This window comes from Eriocheir sinensis, chromosome 66, assembly GCF_024679095.1.
Source record: "Eriocheir sinensis breed Jianghai 21 chromosome 66, ASM2467909v1, whole genome shotgun sequence".
Lineage (NCBI taxonomy): Eukaryota > Metazoa > Arthropoda > Malacostraca > Decapoda > Varunidae > Eriocheir > Eriocheir sinensis.
Genome location: NC_066574.1, coordinates 7,248,501 through 7,266,623, shown reverse-complemented (window position 1 = coordinate 7,266,623; position 18,123 = coordinate 7,248,501). Strand labels below are relative to the sequence as shown.

The 18,123-nt window shown below is 42.8% G+C and overlaps 2 protein-coding genes across 14 annotated transcripts in view; both read left to right on the top strand.

Annotated features, from left to right (window-relative positions):
• The window catches only part of LOC126987801 (protein PALS2-like), a 43,461-nt gene extending 35,350 nt beyond the window's left edge, over positions 1–8,111 (top strand). For 5 of the 13 annotated variants that reach the window (XM_050845151.1, XM_050845142.1, XM_050845155.1 and 2 more), the window contains 3 exons: positions 2,020–2,094; positions 3,665–5,518; positions 5,671–8,111. In XM_050845151.1, coding sequence (XP_050701108.1) covers positions 2,020–2,094; positions 3,665–3,841 — 252 coding nt within the window. In that variant the 3' untranslated portion in view covers positions 3,842–5,518; positions 5,671–8,111. Of the gene's footprint in view, positions 1–2,019; positions 2,095–3,664 lie in introns of all 13 variants that reach the window. The other 8 variants (XM_050845147.1, XM_050845149.1, XM_050845143.1 and 5 more) reach the window with 8 other exon arrangements.
• Positions 8,112–8,771: 660 nt separating this feature from the next.
• LOC126987803 (uncharacterized) lies at positions 8,772–16,074 on the top strand. Its single transcript, XM_050845159.1, has 7 exons — positions 8,772–9,409; positions 11,143–11,312; positions 11,891–12,077; positions 13,698–13,925; positions 14,471–14,605; positions 14,801–15,237; positions 15,402–16,074. Exons 1-6 carry the CDS (start codon positions 9,197–9,199, stop codon positions 14,867–14,869), a joined length of 1,002 nt encoding a protein of 333 aa, XP_050701116.1. The 5' UTR covers positions 8,772–9,196; the 3' UTR covers positions 14,870–15,237; positions 15,402–16,074.
• The last annotated feature ends 2,049 nt before the right edge of the window (positions 16,075–18,123 follow it).

Sequence of the window (18,123 nt, the reverse complement as noted above, 5' to 3'; positions counted from 1 at the left end):
AGTAAACATTGGAAAAGATACCCGCCCAGTTAAAAAAAAAAATATTACTGCAGTCTGAAATTACATAGTTCTTGCTTGACTGAAATTCTTGATCCGGTTCTTTTCACGTTACTGGCGAGCAGGAAGTCAGAGTTGATGTACTAAAAGTCTGAATGTGAAGGATTGATATTAAAAAAAAAAAAGCGTTAAAATTACATTACTCCAATCTAATATTAGCTTTTGTTTGGCTGAAATAGTTAATCCGGTTCTTTTCACGTTACTGGCGAGCAGGAAGTCAGAGTTGATGTACTAAAAGTCTGAATGTGAAGGGTTGATATTATAAAACAAAAAACACAAAAAAAACAACGTTAAATTTACATTACTCCAATCTAATATCAGTTTTAGTTTGGCTTAAATAGTTAATTCGGTTCTTTTCACGTTACTGGCGAGCAGGAAGTCAGAGTTGATGTACTAAAAGTCTAAATGTGAAGGGTTGATATTTTACTCCAATCTAATATCAGTTTTTGTTTGGCTTAAATAGTTAATACGGTTCTTTTCACGTTACTGGCGAGCAGGAAGTCAGAGATTTTGTACTAAGAGTCTGAATATGAAGGGTCGATATTAAAAAAAAAAAAAAAAGTTAAAATTACATTACTCCAATCTAATATCAGTTTTAGTTTGGCTGAAATAGTTAATCCGGTTCTTCTCTCTCTCTCTCTCTCTCTCTCTCTCTCTCTCTCTCTCTCTCTCTCTCTCTCTCTCTCTCTCTCTCTCTGCTTTATCTCCCTCTTGTCCTAACCTGACCTTCCTTCCTTTCTTCTCTCCTTACTTCTTTCCTACATCTTTTCTTCCTCCTCCTCCTCCTCCAACTCTCTCTCTCTCTCTCTCTCTCTCTCTCTCTCTCTCTCTCTCTCTCTCTCTCTCTCTCTCTCTCTCTCTCTCTCTCTCTCTCTCTCACCAGTCTTTTTAGTACAACAACGTAAGGGCGTGTGGGTGTAAGCGTGCGTGCGGCGGGCAAGTAAAAGTTAATGAAACAAAGAAAAACCATCGGCTCTGTTATGCCGTGACAAGACTTCTATTTTCGTTTCTACTTTTTTCTCGACTCATTTTTTTATACTGCAGTCTTTGGTGCACTCACTCGCCTAACACTTTTTTTTTTTTTACGTGATTTTTAACATAATAACTATTGCGGAAATTAAAGAAAACCATCACTATTTAACATTCTCAACGGTAACTTTAATTTCCGATCGTTATTTGTAAAGGTACGAGAGTTTTAGGCCTGAAAATGATAAAAATACAATGTTCAGAGTACGACAATTTGGCATCGCTGGTCGGGGTAATAGCATTCCTGTAGCAAGCATTTTTCATCCTCGCAGTCTACCTCATTCAAAAGGCAAGATTGTGTTTTCTCATCAATTTTTCTCTTATGCCAACAATTCTGACGCTTTTCGTTGTATATAGTCATGATTACAAACACGCACTTTCCGGGAGATAATTTTTTTTTTTTTTTTTTTTTTGCGGTACGAATCCACAACCGTGACGCGGAAACCTTAAACCTAATTAGAAAGTCAACGACCCACCGCCTGTACATACGTAACCTCCACCACAACCACCACCACCACCACCACAACTGCAACCTAACTCACCCCAGCCCAGACCCTCCTCCCTTAATATTAGCTAACATGTTACAATGCTCGAGCCCTTCCCCAACCCTGTAAAAACTACCCACTACTACTACTACTACTATTACTACCACTACAACCACCTCTACTACCCCCTTCCTCCTCCTAGTCCTCCTCCTCCTCCTCCTAATACTCCAATTACGACCACCTCTGTTATCCTCCTCCTCCTCCTCCTCCTCCAACTCCAACCATCCATTCTATCCCCCCCCCTCCTCCTCTTCCTCTTCCTTCTCCTCTTCCTTCTCCTCCTCCTACCCCTCCTCTTCCCTCCCTCACCCCCCGCCCCGTGTGGCCTGCCTGCTGCCTGACCATAAACAATGTGCTCATGCCTCCCGCCTGCCTCCCATCCTCTCCTCAGTTCGACCGCAGCAGCTCCATTCGGTATAGCTCAAGACGGGCCAGGACGCTTGAATCACTGGCTTCCCTGTACGAGGTAATGAGTGACTGTCTTTCTCCTGCCTTGTGTATGCTTAGAGTTAGGGTTAGGAAGCGTTAGTTCGTGGTAGGGTAAGTTTGTGTGTGTGTGTGTGTGTGTGTGTGGGGGGGGGTTATGTTTTGTGTGTGTGTGTGTGTGTGTGTGTGTGTGTGTGTGTGTGTGTGTGTGTGTGTGTGTGTTATAGTTATGTTATGATATATTCTGCATGTAGATATTGCTATGTTAGTTGTGCATCTTTACATCTTATTCTAAACGATAATAATAATGGTCAGTTTAGCGAGTGTCTGTAATTCAATGGGAGGATTTATACACTGATGATTTTGCCCTGTGTCGACGTGTGAGTGGTGTGATGTATGCTGTGAGTGTTTGTCTCTTCTCGTGAGGCATAATATAGCCAGGGAGAGGAAAAACAAAGAACACAACAGATGGGTAGAAAATACAGTGTTTGTCTCTTCTCGTGAGGCAGAATATAGCCAGGGAGAGGAAAAGCAAAGAACACAACAGATGGGTAGAAAATACAGTGTTTGTCTCTTCTCGTGAGGCATAATATAGCCAGGGAGAAGAAAAACAAAGAACACAACAGGTGGGTAGAAAATAAAGTGAATCAGTACAGAACGCGATGTTATGGAGAGTGTGCTAATGAGGATTGGACACTGAAGAAAAATACATGCAGATCGGTAGATAGAGCGTTTTACTGAATGATCGTGAGAATACTGATAGATATAAATCTTAGCATTATACTTATTCTGGTTCAGGTCGATATTCTTAGACACTTTCACCTCTCATATAAGCTATTTTCAAAGGCCAAAAAGGAGATCAATAGGGTCTTCATGAGTGTGTTCTTAAGATTCATGGTACAGAAAAGAAGTCAGACTATCACCAGGGTCATAAAACTACCCTTGGAAATGCCCTAAACTCCTACGAAAGCCTTGTCAAATGTGTGTTTCTTTAGGTTCACGATACAGAGGAAGGGTCAAACTACCACCAGGGTCATAAAACTACCCTTGGAAATGCCCTAAACTCCTATGAAAGCCTTGTCAAATGTGTGTTTCTTTAGGTTCACGATACAGAGGAAGGGTCAAACTACCACCAGGGTCATAAAACTACCCTTGGAAATGCCCTAAACTCCTATGAAAGCCTTGTCAAATGTGTGTTTCTTTAGGTTCACGATACAGAGGAAGGGTCAAACTACCACCAGGGTCATAAAACTACCCTTGGAAATGCCCTAAACTCCTATGAAAGCCTTGTCAAATGTGTGTTTCTTTAGGTTCACGATACAGAGGAAGGGTCAAACTACCACCAGGGTCTTAAAACTACCCTTGGAAATGCCCTAAGCTCCTATGAAAGCCTTGTCAAATGTGTGTTTCTTTAGGTTCACGATACAGAGGAAGGGTCAAACTACCACCAGGGTCATAAAACTACCCTTGGAAATGCCCTAAGCTCGTACGAAAGCCTTGTCAAATGTGTGTGTTTGGGCGCCGAAATGTTTAAGAATATGGCCCTCAGTGAGTCAGTTTCAAATCAAGCAAAACATAACTATAACATGTCGTGGTCGCGTCTCTTCCAGGAGGACGACTTCAAGCGAACGATGGAGGAGAGTGCCAAAATGCAGCGCGCCTACGACAAGTACTTCGACCTGGTGATCGTCAACAACGACCTCAACGACACCTACAACCAGATCACGGATGCCATCGACCGCCTGGCGACGGAGCCCCAGTGGGTGCCCGTGACTTGGGTGTACTAGCGAGACCCCGATCACACGCACCCATTAACACCCACCTTCTAGTTCCCCATACTCACGGTCCCCAACTCTTCCCCACTTCCTCAACAGCCCCCAGACCCTACACATTCTTCTAGTTTTCCCCCACCCTATAGTTCCCCATTCACCCCTTCACCCATCTCAAGAAACCCCAGACTTCACTCACCTCCCCATAATCCCCAGAAACTACACACTCTTTTTTATAGTTCCCAGCAACCACAGACCCTCTTATCCTCCTTCCTAGCAACTCAAAACCACTGCAGATCCTCTTAGTTTCCCTTCCCATAGACCTCAACCACTGCCAACCTTCCTATTTCCTCTCCCCAAGGCTTACGACACCTAAGTAACCTCTGTTTCCACTTCTACGACCAACGCTGTCCCTCTTATTTCTTCTCATGACCTCGAATTAGTATGCACTCTCAAACTCTCCTTCCCACAGCCCCTGAACCATCATCTTTAGCCTTTACCTACTCTCCTTAACCTCCATCTTTCACATTCAACAGACTTTATAAGCACCATCTCACGACCCCGAATTGGTACCCACTCTCGAACTCTCCTTCCTTTACCTCCTCTCCTCAACCGTCTCCAGTTTTCACATCTCAAGGGACCCCAGACAACACACCCTTTTTCTCACGCTCCCCAGACTTCACTCACCTCCCCCATTATCCCCAGAAACTACACACCCTCTTTTTTTAATAGCTCCCAGCAACCACAGACTTTATAAGCACCAACGCCCGAATTCCAGGACACACATTGTACCTCTCCCCGTTCTTCTTCCCCCCTTCCCAAGTTCGCCCCCTCAACTCCCCTCGACTCGTGTGCTTCGTCGATGCCTTCTCCCTGTACATACTGAGATATCGTGTTTGCGTCGAGGGATGGAAACTTTACTAGATGGACAATGGATGCATGGAAATCGTCCCCATTATACTCCCGATGTGAAAAACGAGTTCGTCTCCAGCAGCAAGAATGTCAAAAAAGATACATAGCGCTCCATAACCACCTTTGTTTTTCTCCGTATTATTGTTGACTTATGAGTTGCTTTACAGTGAATACGAAAAGGCGGTTGGTTCTATAGTAGGAAGGCGCTTACAGTCTGATAAGGCTCGAGTGTTGTCCGTGTCATGGCCAAACGTGTTGTGTTTTCTATAGTTTGCTAAGGCGTTGTGCAGTATTAACCCGAGTACCCAAACTGTGTACAGGTATATATGTGTGTGAATGGGCGTCGCAAGAACACTGCTCGAATTTGTGAAACACTACACGCTTCTTATGTCTCACCCTCAACACTTGAATAGGTGACCGAGAACGAAATAAAACAAACGATAAAAATAAGGGATATGAAAATATACAGCAAGAGATGGTCAGCAACACGACATATATCACTTGCTTCAACGATATACACTAAAAAAAATATGAATGTACACCCACAACATAATATACACTTGCAAAGGATAGAAAGCAATTACACACTCTCGCCCTAATGTCTAAATTAAGATACAAAAACAGAGTGAGGTGGTTTTTCAGTGCGCGATTGAAACAAGGAAAACAAAAAAGTAATATCACACGCCAGTTACTAGATGCAAGATAATTATACACTTGCAAAGGATGGAAAACAAATGCACACTGTCGCCCTAATGTCTAAATTAAGATACAAAAAGGAGTGAGGTGGTTTTTCAGTGCGCGATTAAAACAAGGAAAACAAGAGTAACATCACACGCCAGTTACTAGATGCAAGATAATTATACACTTGCAAAGGATAGAAAACAAATGCACGCTGTCGCCCTAATGTCTAAATTAAGATACAAAAACAGAGTGAGGTGATTTTTCAGTGCGCGATTGAAACAAGGAAAACAAAAGAGTAATATCACACGCCAGTTACTAGATGCAAGATAATTATACACCTGCAAAGGATGGAAAACAAATGCACACTGTCGCCCTAATGTCTAAATTAAGATACAAAAACAGAGTGAGGTGGTTTTTCAGTGCGCGATTAAAACAAGGAAAACAAAAGAATCATATTACACACCAGTTCATTCTTTCTCTTTGGTCTCCATCACAATATCTAGCAGTAGAGACCTCGAGGCTCTCCTTCAGGAACGCCACAGTCACACTTGCCACAGATACGAGGGGTGAGATGGGATTCCGTTTTTTTTTTTTTTTTTTTTTTTTTACGTGGCAACAGTGTGTAAAAAGGCTAGTTTGTGAGGCGAGACTTGGTAACAACTGCTGGGAGAGACTCGGGAGATTTTAGTTAGCCTAAACAGAAACTATGAGATGCCCACAACTTTCCGCGCCTTCATTCTTCTTCTCTTTGCTACTGGAACTCATATTAACAAACGTTCGTAAATGTAAACACTGGTCTTTTAAATTACGGCAAAGGAGTCAGAAATAAAACAAGGGCGCCACAGAGAATACACGATAATTAAAAGTCCGCTAAACAGTAACTATGAGATGCCCACAACTTTCCGCGCCTACATTCTCCTTCTCTTTGCTACTGGAACTCATATTAACAAACGTTCGTAAATGTAAACACTGGTCTTTTTTCTTACGGCAAAGGAGTCAGAAACAGAACAAGGGCGCCACGGAGAATACACGATAATTAAAGGCCCGCTAAACAGAAACTATGAAATGCCCACAACTTTCCGCAAACGTTCGTAGATGTACACAATGGTCTTTTTTCTTACGGCAAAGGAGTCAGAAACATAACAAGGGCGCCACAGAGAATACACGATAATTCAAGGCCCGCTAAACAGAACCTATAAAATGACAAAAGGCCCAGAACTTCCTACGCCTCAACTATAACAGACAACGCAGGATACGCAATGATTCTGAGACTTCGATGTATATGTGTGTGGTTGTTAGTGCGTGCGATGCGGATGATGAGTGTGATAGGCAAGGTCACAGTATTCGATAGAGTGGATGGATGGAGAGACGGTATAGAAAAGGATGATTTTTTTTGTAATTACGAAAGACAATAAATAATGATAGAAAGGAATTACAAGTCACAGTTTTATCTACTTTTTTTTTCTCCCTTCCTCGGTCTGTCTGAATTAATATAATGTGTGTAGGGGAAAGGAGGGAGTTGTTGCCTCCCCCTCCCTCTTCCCCCTCTTCCACCTAGCTCACAGCCATGCAAGAAACAGACAATAATGAGTATCACGTGATCAGGATATGTTACGTGTTCGGTTATTTTTTTATGACTTCCTTTTGTAAACTCATTTCCAAACGTCTCTGTCTATGTAAAACTTTTCCCCCGGCGTCCGTGGCATGAAAACAAACAAACAATAAATAAATAACTTTTTTGAGTTTGAACGACGGCAATGGACTTCACTGACAGAATATACGCAAGTGGTTTTTTTTTCGTTCATGCGTATCGGCAAGGCGCGTAGCAAGGCTGTGTGTGTTTGCTTTTAGTGTTGAGAGAGAGAGAGAGAAAAGAAAAAAAAACCAGTATTGCCTTTTGCCTGTCCGTGTCTAAACTGTGACTGTACGAAGTGTGGATCAAAGGAACCGAGATGGAGGCCGCGCCGAAGTGGGTGTGCCGAATTGGAGCCGAGTTGGAGGCCGCGCCGAAGTGGGTGTGCCGAATTGCTAAAACTGACGCTTACACACACACACACACACACACACACACACACACACACACACACACAAACACACACTGCATCCCTCCTCTCTCTCCTCACTTGTTAATCTAATACTAGACTTTATTCATTTTTTCGTATATATCTATTGTTTTCACTCATAAACTACGTACACACATATTATACCAACTCAAAGTATTCGCAAATCGATTGAACATAAACATCATTTTCGTATGTATGGTTGCGGACGCGTCTTGTTGTTTCCTGATGATATAAAAAATCTCAACAGTTTTCTTTTTGTTTTCGTTTTCTAAGGTCCACTTCGACATTCCAACACCATATTCTCCTCAATGATTCACTATTTCCACTCAAAACCAGGTATTAATAAAGAGATTTCCTGATGTGTGGTTTCCTAAAATTTCCTCCTTTCTATATCAACGCTAAACAAGGAATTTTCGTCGTATTTTCTCTTTGGTTGGGGAGCTCACAAACCTCCTGTATTGGACTGTAAAACTGGCCCTTGATGAGTGTCCGCCGCCCTGCAGTGTTGCCAGACATGTGGTGGACACTTACAGCCACACTAACTCCTCCTCCTACTACTCCTTTATCAAGTATTTTATCCTATATATAGTTTTATATTTATGTTTATACAGAAAGAATAAAATTAACCCTATTCTGGTGGTTTGCATATCCATAAAGATTATAGAAAAGACAAACAAGAACGAGAATAGAACAGAAAACCCTATTTCCTACTCCTTTATCAAGTATTTTATCCTATATATAGTTTTATATTTATGTTTATACAGAAAGAATAAAATTAACCCTTTACTGGTGGTTTGCATATCCATAAAGATTATAAAAAAGACAAACAAGAACGAGAATAGAAGAGAAAACCCAATTTACTACTCCTTTATCAAGTATTTTATCCTATATATAGTTTTATATTTATGTTTATACAGAAAGAATAAAATTAACCCTATTCTGGTGGTTTGAATATCCATAAAGATTATAAAAAAGATACAAGAAGGAGGAGAATAAAATAGAAGAACCCATTTATAAAGTACTTAATTCTATGCAAAGTTTCATATACATGCTTATAGAGAATCAGTAAAATTATCTTATATATTATCACCAAACAAACGCACGCACGAGAACTTCCTAACACCACCGATTTGAGACCGTGAGTGAGTGTGAGTTTAATATTTTTTTCATGGTAGTAGTAGTAATTATAGTAGTGGTCTTGGTAATAGAACACAGTAAAATTAAAAAGTATATATGCTCATCAAAGTTAAAACAGAATAAAAAACGAGAGAAAGGAGGAAAAGAGGAAAGCGAGCAAGTGGAGAGGTAGAGTTGGAGAGAGAGGGAAGGGAGGGAGGAAGAGGAAAAACTTACTTGAAATCCCAGTCTCCTGAAGGAATGCATGTGACGCGTTGCTAATTTTAAGTTTCCAGGGAGGTGGTATTGGTGGTGCTGGTGGTGCTGGTGGTGGTGCTGGTGGTTAGTTTTCCGTACAAAGATTCCCCCAATGGTATTCTCCTCTTTCTGGTGGTACGCTGTTGGTGCTCATAAGGTCACTAGTTTTACCGTGCCCTGGTGCTGTTGCTGATGATTCTGGTGATGTTTGGTGATGTTTCCTGTCTCCCCAATCACCGCCACCATCACCACTCACTCCCCGACGTCCACTCCTGCCGGCAAAGAGAACCAAACATCACTACTTCAGGATCACTAGTCTAAGGTGCCGCTCGACCCCCCCACCATGCCCTTCTCCCGTCGGTACCTTCGTCGGGCACGCGTGTTCTGGTGGCTGTGCGTGGTGGCGGCGTGGGCGGTGCTGGGGGTGCTACAGGACTCCCTTAGTGGGGGTCAGGTGGGGCCGGGGAGCTACGTGAGGCGCCCTTGGAGTGAGGACCAAGACCCCAAGATCCCCAAGCCGCCCAAGAATCCTAATGTCCTTCGTGCTTCTGTTCAGGTATAGTGACAGGTGTGTGGGGTGGGGAAGGGGAGGGAGAGGTTGTGTATGGGAGGGGGGAGGGATTTGTGTAGAGGAGGAAGGGGTTTGGTGGGGGTGAGAGAGGAGGTTGTGTAGGGGAGAGGGGGTTGTGTTGGGGAAAGGGAGGGGGTTGTGTGTGTGTGTGTGGAGGGGGGGGGAAGGAAAGCTGTGTTTGTGTTTGTGTGTGTGTGTGTGTGTGTGTGTGTGTGTGTGTGTGTGTGTGTCATAGTTAATTAGTGTTCCATCATGTGTTGCGGTTGGTTTTAGTGATTAATTAACGTTATGCATACTGATTCTCTCTCTCTCTCTCTCTCTCTCTCTCTCTCTCTCTCTCTCTCTCTCTCTCTCTCTCTCTCTCTCTCTCTCTCCTCACTTTCCTTTCAATAACATTTTCATCTTCTTCATTATGCACAATCTCATGCCCCTCTCTCCTATTATCTTCTCATCTCTTCCTCTCTTCCATCTTCTCTCCCCTCTCTTCCTTTCTTAACTTCCCTTCCGCCCTCCTAATACCGCTGTTACATACCCTCTTCCTTCTGATGTCACCCCCCTTAAACTTTTTCCTCATATCTCCCTTCAGCTTCTCTATGCCCTCCGTCTATTACCATCCCTTTTGACTTCTTTTATAATACTTCTAATTCTTCCCTTTTCCTTCCTTCCTTCCTTTCTAATACCATCTCTTTCATATGATTTCCTTATCTTCACTTCAATGTCTCTTAGATCCAAATACCACCATCAAATACGTGTCTTTCTTTCTCCTGCTTTCCTTCCCTCTCCCTCTTTCAAACGGTTTCTCCTTCTCTCTCCTTTCCCTCTCCATCCTAAAATCGCCATCTGTCGAACTCGAGGGAAAAGGGGATACATCTCGTGATCTTCAAGTGTGTCTCTCTTTTGGGAAAGCATCAATACATCTCCTGTGAGGCATAGTTTTCTGATTATAGGAAAGGGAGTTTTTTTATATTTTTTATTTACAGCAAAGGAGACAGCACAATGGCACAAAAAAAGGAAACTAAAAAAACAAAAAGCCCGCTACTCGCTGCTCCTGTACAGAATCCGAGGAGGTGGCCGAAAGAGCAGTCAATTACGTGAGAGGTATACAAGAGTAGAGGGAGGGAAGTTGAATGGGAAAGATGAAATAGCAAGTGGATAATAGATGATAGCAGTTCACTTTGCGTTGACACACTTTTCTTATTGCATCATCGGTACAATTGTAAATATATATAGTACAGTACAGTAGCAGTATAGAAAAGGGAGGTGGAGGTATATAAGAGTAGGGAGAGGATGGCGCCACTATAAACACTTGCCTGCGCCATGACGAGCTGGGGCCGAATACCATCCAGGCCCCTCAAGCAAACCTACCGTCGCTATAGGTTCAGACGTAAAAAAAAAGGTGGGGGGGAAGGAAGTTGCGTGGGAAAGATGAAATAGTTAGAGGATTAAAGATGATGAGCAGTCCACCTTGCGATGACACATTTTACTTATTGCATCATCGGTACAACTGTGAATATATAGAGTACACTGTCTCTCTTAATAGAAGGAAGGTATAGAGAAGCTAAATGGAGAAATAACGAAGAAGTTTAAGGGGGTGACGTAATGAGGAAGAAGGTATTTAACAGCGGTATCAGGAGGGCGGAAGGGAAGTTAAGAGAGGAAGAGAGAGACAATCAGAGAATATATATCGCCATTGTCTCCCCCGCTTCCCACTGCCACAGGACGACACAGAGGCCGCCTGGTGGACGCCCGAGCGCCTGCAGCAGCTCCTGGACGTGCCCACCACCACGTGCCGGCGCCTCGTGAGCCTTGGGGGCGTTAGTCGCTGTGAGGATTGCCGCACCTGTTACAAGGACGGGAACAAGCTTACCTGTCTTGACCCCGACGTCAGGTGAGGTCTGTGCCGCGGTGTGTGTGTGTGTGTGTGTGTGTGTGTGTGTGTGTGTGTGTGTGTGTGTGTGTGTGAGTGTGTGTGTGTGTGTGTATGCTGCATCTATCTATCTATCTGTCTATCTATCTATCCACCTTCCATCATCATCAGCAGCAATAACAGGAAACAAATGAGAACCACGCTAGCGGAAATCGTGGTTTGACAGAAGATCCACGGGAAAATTTGCCCAGTGTAATTGCCCCTTAACCCGGTAGCTGCGGGGGTCATGTTTCTTAGGTTAGGTTAGGTTAGGTTAGGTTAGGTTAGGTTAGGTTAGGTTAAAGGCCCCTCTAAGTAAAATAATGAGAAAGAATCATCACTCACGCAAACCACTTCATAATATATATCAACGCATGTGTGAGCAGTTTATGCATCATCTATTTTGGGAGGTTTATATCATGGCAGAAATTTGGCCCATCGCTGGTACACGGTAAAGCCACAAATTTGGCCCGTCGCTGCTACCGGGTTAAGTTTAGTGAGAGGGAGAGGCCCGTCAGTGCTGCCCAGTGCCTCCCGTGACCCTTTCATCACCCACACAGACCGCGGCCGGGGCAATGCATCGTCTACTCAATGGGCGTGGGAGGAGAGCTTTCGTGGGACCGGGCCATCAACGAATACAACTGCTCCGTCTACGCCTTCGACATGACGCTTATGAAGTGGACCAACGCCGAGATCGCGCCAAAGCTCCACTTCCTAGACCTCGGCCTGGCGGACTACCATTCTGACGTGAGTGACATAAAATAATCGCCAAAGTAATTTTTCAGTGATTTCCAGGTTTTTGTCTACATCAATCTATTAACATGTGACTCCCATATTTGTGTAGTTGCCTTCGTTATTCAGGGTTTAAGTGTTCTAGAATTGGCCTTTTCATTTCTGCCTAAACCTTAAGCCAAATGAGATGATGACAAGTTCTTCTCTGATTGCCTGAAAAGTAGAAAATAATGACTAAGGCGGTTTGTTTGCGAAGGTGACGATATTCTCTCTATGTATATACGCGCCTGTTTGAAAAGACTCGTAAAAGTTGTTGGGATGTCCATGGTTTGAACAACTTCCTCAGATTTCTTCCCTATATGGTCACGTAAACTGCATACACGACATAACTCTTCACTCCTATCTGTGCTTCTTATCTGTTCTTTTCTACCATTCTGATGTGAGTGACTGGATTCATATTCTCTACATAGGCGGCTGTTTGAAAAGACTCGTAAAAGTTGTTGGGATTTCCATGGTTTGCAGAACTTCCTCAGATTTCTTCCCTATATGGTCACGTAAACTGCATACACGACATAACTCTTCACTCCTATCTGTGCTTATTATCTGTTCTTTTCTACCATTCTGATGTGAGTGACAGGATTCATATTCTCTACACAGGCGCCTGATTGAAAAGACTCGTAAAAGTTGTTGTGATTTCCATGGTTTGCAGAACTTCCTCAGATTTCTTCCCTATATGGTCACGTAAACTGCAATACGACATAACTCTTCACTCCTACCTGTTATTTTTTTTTTTACACCTAAGGAGACAGTTCAAGGGCGTAAAGAAAAATATAAAAAAAAGACCGCTACTTACTGCTCCTGAATAGAGGTCAAAGGAGTGTCCAAAAAGAGAGGTCAATTTCGGAAGGAGAGGTGTTCTGATCTGCTCTTTTCTTGCACGGATGTATAACTTTTTGAAACTTCTTACCTTTCCACTTAATAATATCGCCTACAAGGATACTATACTAGCTTCCTTTTCTGTAGCGTCTCTATCTTTATCTCCATGAATTCTTAAGACCTCAAAGCGTCACTGTCCCCTTACTATCCACAACCCCAAAACGCCTACACGGCTGCTCAGTCCTCTCTCTCCGTCTACACGTCATCTTTGGCTGGTCTTCACACGCCAAAATCTACTTCTGCCTTTGTTTCTTTGAGCCGGTTTCACAGTCCAACACAGTGTCTTCGTAACAGCCCGAACCAAACTATAGAATCCCATACAATCCAAATCGGTGAGGTCTTCGATGCCACACTAAATACACAAGACTTTTCCTGTATAGTTTCATCAAATTTGTGAACTTAAATATAAACACCAGACACTATACATGGAAATTTCGAAGCTTCTGGTATTGGTTTGGGAGCTTACTAACCCATCATGGGGAACTGTGAAACTGGCCCTTTGTCCTCTACCCTTTTTTGCTTTGTTCCTTTGTCTACATGTCCTAGCTGGCTTGTCTCCAAACGCCAATCTCTACCTCCGCCATGTTCCTTTGTCCTTAGTTTCTTCGTCCTTTTTCCTTTGTTCCTTTGTCTCCATGTCCTCTCTGGTTGGTCTTCTTCCGACTTCTCTACCTCCGCCCCTCTTCCTTTCCCCTGCAGGAGACGATCAACATGACATCGGCGGATGGCCCCGGCACGGAGTGGGAGACGCGCAAGGCTCACTTCCGCAGACTGGAAGACATCCGGGACATTCTGGACCACTCCCGCACCACCCTCGACGTCCTCAAGTTGGACATCGAGTACTGGGAGTGGAATGTCCTGCGAGGCTTATTGTCGTCCCCGTCAAGAGCGAAGACTCTGGAGAGCGTGAACCAGATTGCTCTAGAGGTGTGTCCCTGAAGGTTTTAGAATCCCTTGACCGCACCGTACCGCACATTATTTTGAAGATACTTTTGTGACTTAGAATTCTTAGTAAAGGAGTCACGTGTTCTTTGAGACATAAACACCAGCTTCCACTCTTTAAAACCATGGTACAGAATGGTTTAGAATCAGTGATAACGAGTCACACCCTGTCTGAAAGAACAACAGCTTAAAATTTCAATACATGAGACATAGGTCGGTATAATAAGACACTCTCGCCTCTCACATCACCTATTTCTAAAGGTCAAAGAGGGGGTCAGTCGGGTTCTAGTGAGTGTTTCTTCAGGTTCATGGTACAGAAGAAGACTCACACTACCACCAGGGTCATAAAACTACCCCTGGAAATGCCCACAACTCCTACGAAAGCCTTGTCAATTATGTGTTCTTGGGCTGCGATATGTCTTGTGATACGACATATAGTGACTCAAGAGCTTATGATAAAGGAGTCACAAGCTCTTTCAAAACACTGCACAGACAGAACATATATAGCAGCTTCCACCCTTCCTTCACAGATCCACCTGGACGGGCTGAGGAACGCGTCGGCGGCGGAGCGCGTGACGGAGGCGAGGCGGGTGGAGGAGGTGCTCACGGCCCTCAACGCGCACGGCTTCCACTTGGCACACACGGAGCTCAACACGGCGCAGCAGGTGTGTGGTTAAGCAGCTAAAAGTCAGGTCATTGAGTTAGTTACAAATACTAATACAAATGCTATTACTAATACAAATACCAATACAAATGCTAATACTAATGCTAATGCTAATACTAATACTAATTCTATACAAATGCTAATACTAATACAAATACTAATAAAAACCCATTCCCTCCTCCTCCCCCTTTTGCAGAGGTACGCTGAGGTGCGCGGCGTGGTCTTCCCGCTGTACAGGGAGTCACTCTTCCTTCGGCGCCCGTGACAACGCTCCTGCCTCGCTATTCCCAGACGCCTCCTTCTCCCACACCAACTATTTCCAGAGTCCAAAAAGGAGATCAGTCGGGTTCTCATGAGTGTTTTTTGAGGTTCATGGTACAGAGGAATGGTCGAACTACCACCTGGATCACAAACTAGCCATGGGAATGCTCAAAGCTCCCACGAAAGCCTTGTTAAATATGTGTGCTGGGGCGCCGAAATGTTTAATATGATCCCTGCTGCTGCTGTTGATGTTACTAATGATTCAGAGTCGTCAGGCAAGGCAAGCACGACACTAAAAAACGACGCCAAACTGAACTCGTCGACCCCAAGAGAAAAATACAATCGACGTTAAAGTTATTCAAGGAGTCAGAGGTCGCCGAAATGTTTAATATGATCCCTGCTGCTGATGATGATGTTACTAATGATTCAGAGTCGTCAGGCAAAGCAAGCACGACACTAAAAAACGACGCCAAACTGAACTCGTCGACGCCAAGAGAAAAATACAATCGACGTTAAAGTTATTCAAGGAGTCAGAGGTCGTACAAAACACTGTGACGGAGATGAGCACCGAGGTCACGTGCAGCTTCAGTGTATGCCCCTAACTATACCTTTGTGAAAACCCTTGTTGACGTCAGACTGAACTTACGGACGAAACGCAATGAAGATAAAAAATGTAGAAATGAATCTGTCGACGTAGGCCTAAACTAACTGATATCAGATTCTAGTTCTACCAACGTCAAACTGATATCAAGGACGTAGAAGGGAAATATGTGATGTCAGATTGAACTCACTAGCGCAAAACTGAGCCCAAGGATGTCAAACAGAACTTACGAATACTAACATGAAAATAGTCCCATCCTATCGACATATAAGTGAACCTATCGCCGTAAGACAGAGTACATATAGATAGTTTACTGCTGCTGCAACTAAATAAAACAATAGAGGGGACATGATCGCAGTTTGCTAATTGTCCTGAAAAAATGTATTAATGACGAAAAGATAAATTGAATATCCCTCAAAAAGAAAAATGAAAAAAGGTGAAGCCTCTTAATAGATGAAAAAGTTAAACCTGTTGATTGATGAAAAAGCGAAGTCTGTTAATAGATGAAAAAGTGGAGTCTGTTAATATATGAAAAAGTGGAGTCTGTTAATATATGAAAAAGTGGAGTCTGTTAATAGATGAAAAAGTGGAGTCTGTTAATATATGAAAAAGTGGAGTCTGTTAATAGATGAAAAAGTGGAGTCTGTTAATAGAAAAAGTGAGTCTGTTAATAGATGAAAAGTGGAGTCTGTTAGATGAAAAGTGGAGTCTGTTAATAGATGAAAAAGTGGAGTCTGTTAATAGATGAAAAAGCGAAGTCTGTTAATAGATGAAAAAGTGGAGTCTGTTAATATATGAAAAAGCGAAGTCTGTTAATAGATGAAAAAGTGAAGCCTCTTAATATAGATGAAAAAGTGGAGTCTGTTAATAGATGAAAAAGTGGAGTCTGTTAATAGATGAAAAAGTGGAGTCTGTTAATAGATGAAAAAGTGGAGTCTGTTAATAGATGAAAAAGTGGAGTCTGTTAATAGATGAAAAAGTGGAGTCTGTTAATAGATGAAAAAGCGAAGTCTGTTAATAGATGAAAAAGTGGAGTCTGTTAATAGATGAAAAAGTGGAGTCTGTTAATAGATGAAAAAGTGGAGTCTGTTAATAGATGAAAAAGCGAAGTCTGTTAATAGATGAAAAAGTGGAGTCTGTTAATAGATGAAAAAGTGGAGTCTGTTAATAGATGAAAAAACGAAGTCTGTTAATAGATGAAAAAGTGGAGTCTGTTAATAGATGAAAAAGTGGAGTCTGTTAATAGATGAAAAAGTGGAGTCTGTTAATAGATGAAAAAGCGAAGTCTGTTAATAGATGAAAAAGCGAAGTCTGTTAATAGATGAAAAAGTGAAGTCTGTTAATAAATGAAAAATAAGTGATGGGTTTTTATGCTGTTTTTGTTTCTGTTCTTTTTGTTTCAGTTGTTATTTTTCCTGCTGATAATGATGATGATAGTAATGATGTGATGGTAATATTAGGATTGATGGTGGTGGTGGTGGTGGTGGTGGTGGTGGAAAAATGCTAATGCTAAACCAAAAATAAAATAAACAAACAAGGAAATTTAAAGACGAGAAATAACACAATACAGAAAGGAATAAAAAACGCAGTCTCGGCCTCTTCCCGTCAGCCATTTCCCAGTCTGCCGCGTTCTGTCCGTCTGGTGTTCTGTGTCCGTCTGGTGTTCTCTGTCCGTCTGGTGTTCTCCGCCCGTCTGGTGTTCTCTGTCCGTCTGGTGTTCTCTGTCAGTCTGGTGTTCTCTGTCCGTCTGGTGTTCTCTGTCCGTCTGGTGTTCTCTGTCCGTCTGGTGTTCTCTGTCCGTCTGGTGTTCTCTGTCCGTCTGGTGTTCTCTGTTCGTCTGGTGTTCTCTGTCCGTCTGGTGTTCTCTGTCCGTCTGGTGTTCTGTCCGTCTGGTGTTCTCTGCTCACGTGTCCTGGTCCACTGGTTTTTCGTGATTTTTACTTGTCTTTCATATGGCATCTACTACCTTATCAATTTTCAATATTTCTTATCAATTATACAATAGAATTTAGTGGTGGTAGTAATAATGGTAGTAATAAAAGTAGGAGTAGTGGTAATAGTAACAGCAGTGGTATACACACACTAGTAAAAGTAGTAGTAGTTGTAGTAGTAGTAGTAGTAGTAGTAGTAGTATACACACACCTACACCCCCCCACACCTCCACCTACCCCCTTCCCCCACACACACACCAAATACTCACCCAGCGGTACCCCGTCGACAACCTCCACGAGGCTTAATTCCCACGTGTTGTCGCTGGAAGGTTTGATTCTCCCCCGCGGTGCCTTCCTCCTCTCGTGGGGCTGGGGAGGGGCGCTGGGGAGGTACCTGAACAGAAAGGGAGAGAAATAAAATAATGATATAACAACAATAATAGTAATAGTGATAATGATAATAATAATAATAATAATAATAATAATAATAATAATAATAGTGTGTGTGTGTGTGTGTGTGTGTGTGTGTGTGTGTGTGTGTGTGTGTGTGTGTGTGTGTGTGTGTTTCATGGTTCCACTTTCCTCTGGTTAAAGGTGGGAATTACAGGTATGCTGACTGATAAACTAACTACAATCATCCCAGCTGTTTCCTTTCCTAGCAACATATCTAATCGTTATCTGTGACTCACCACAAACAGCATTAAGGTTTTCAATAATATTTTCCCA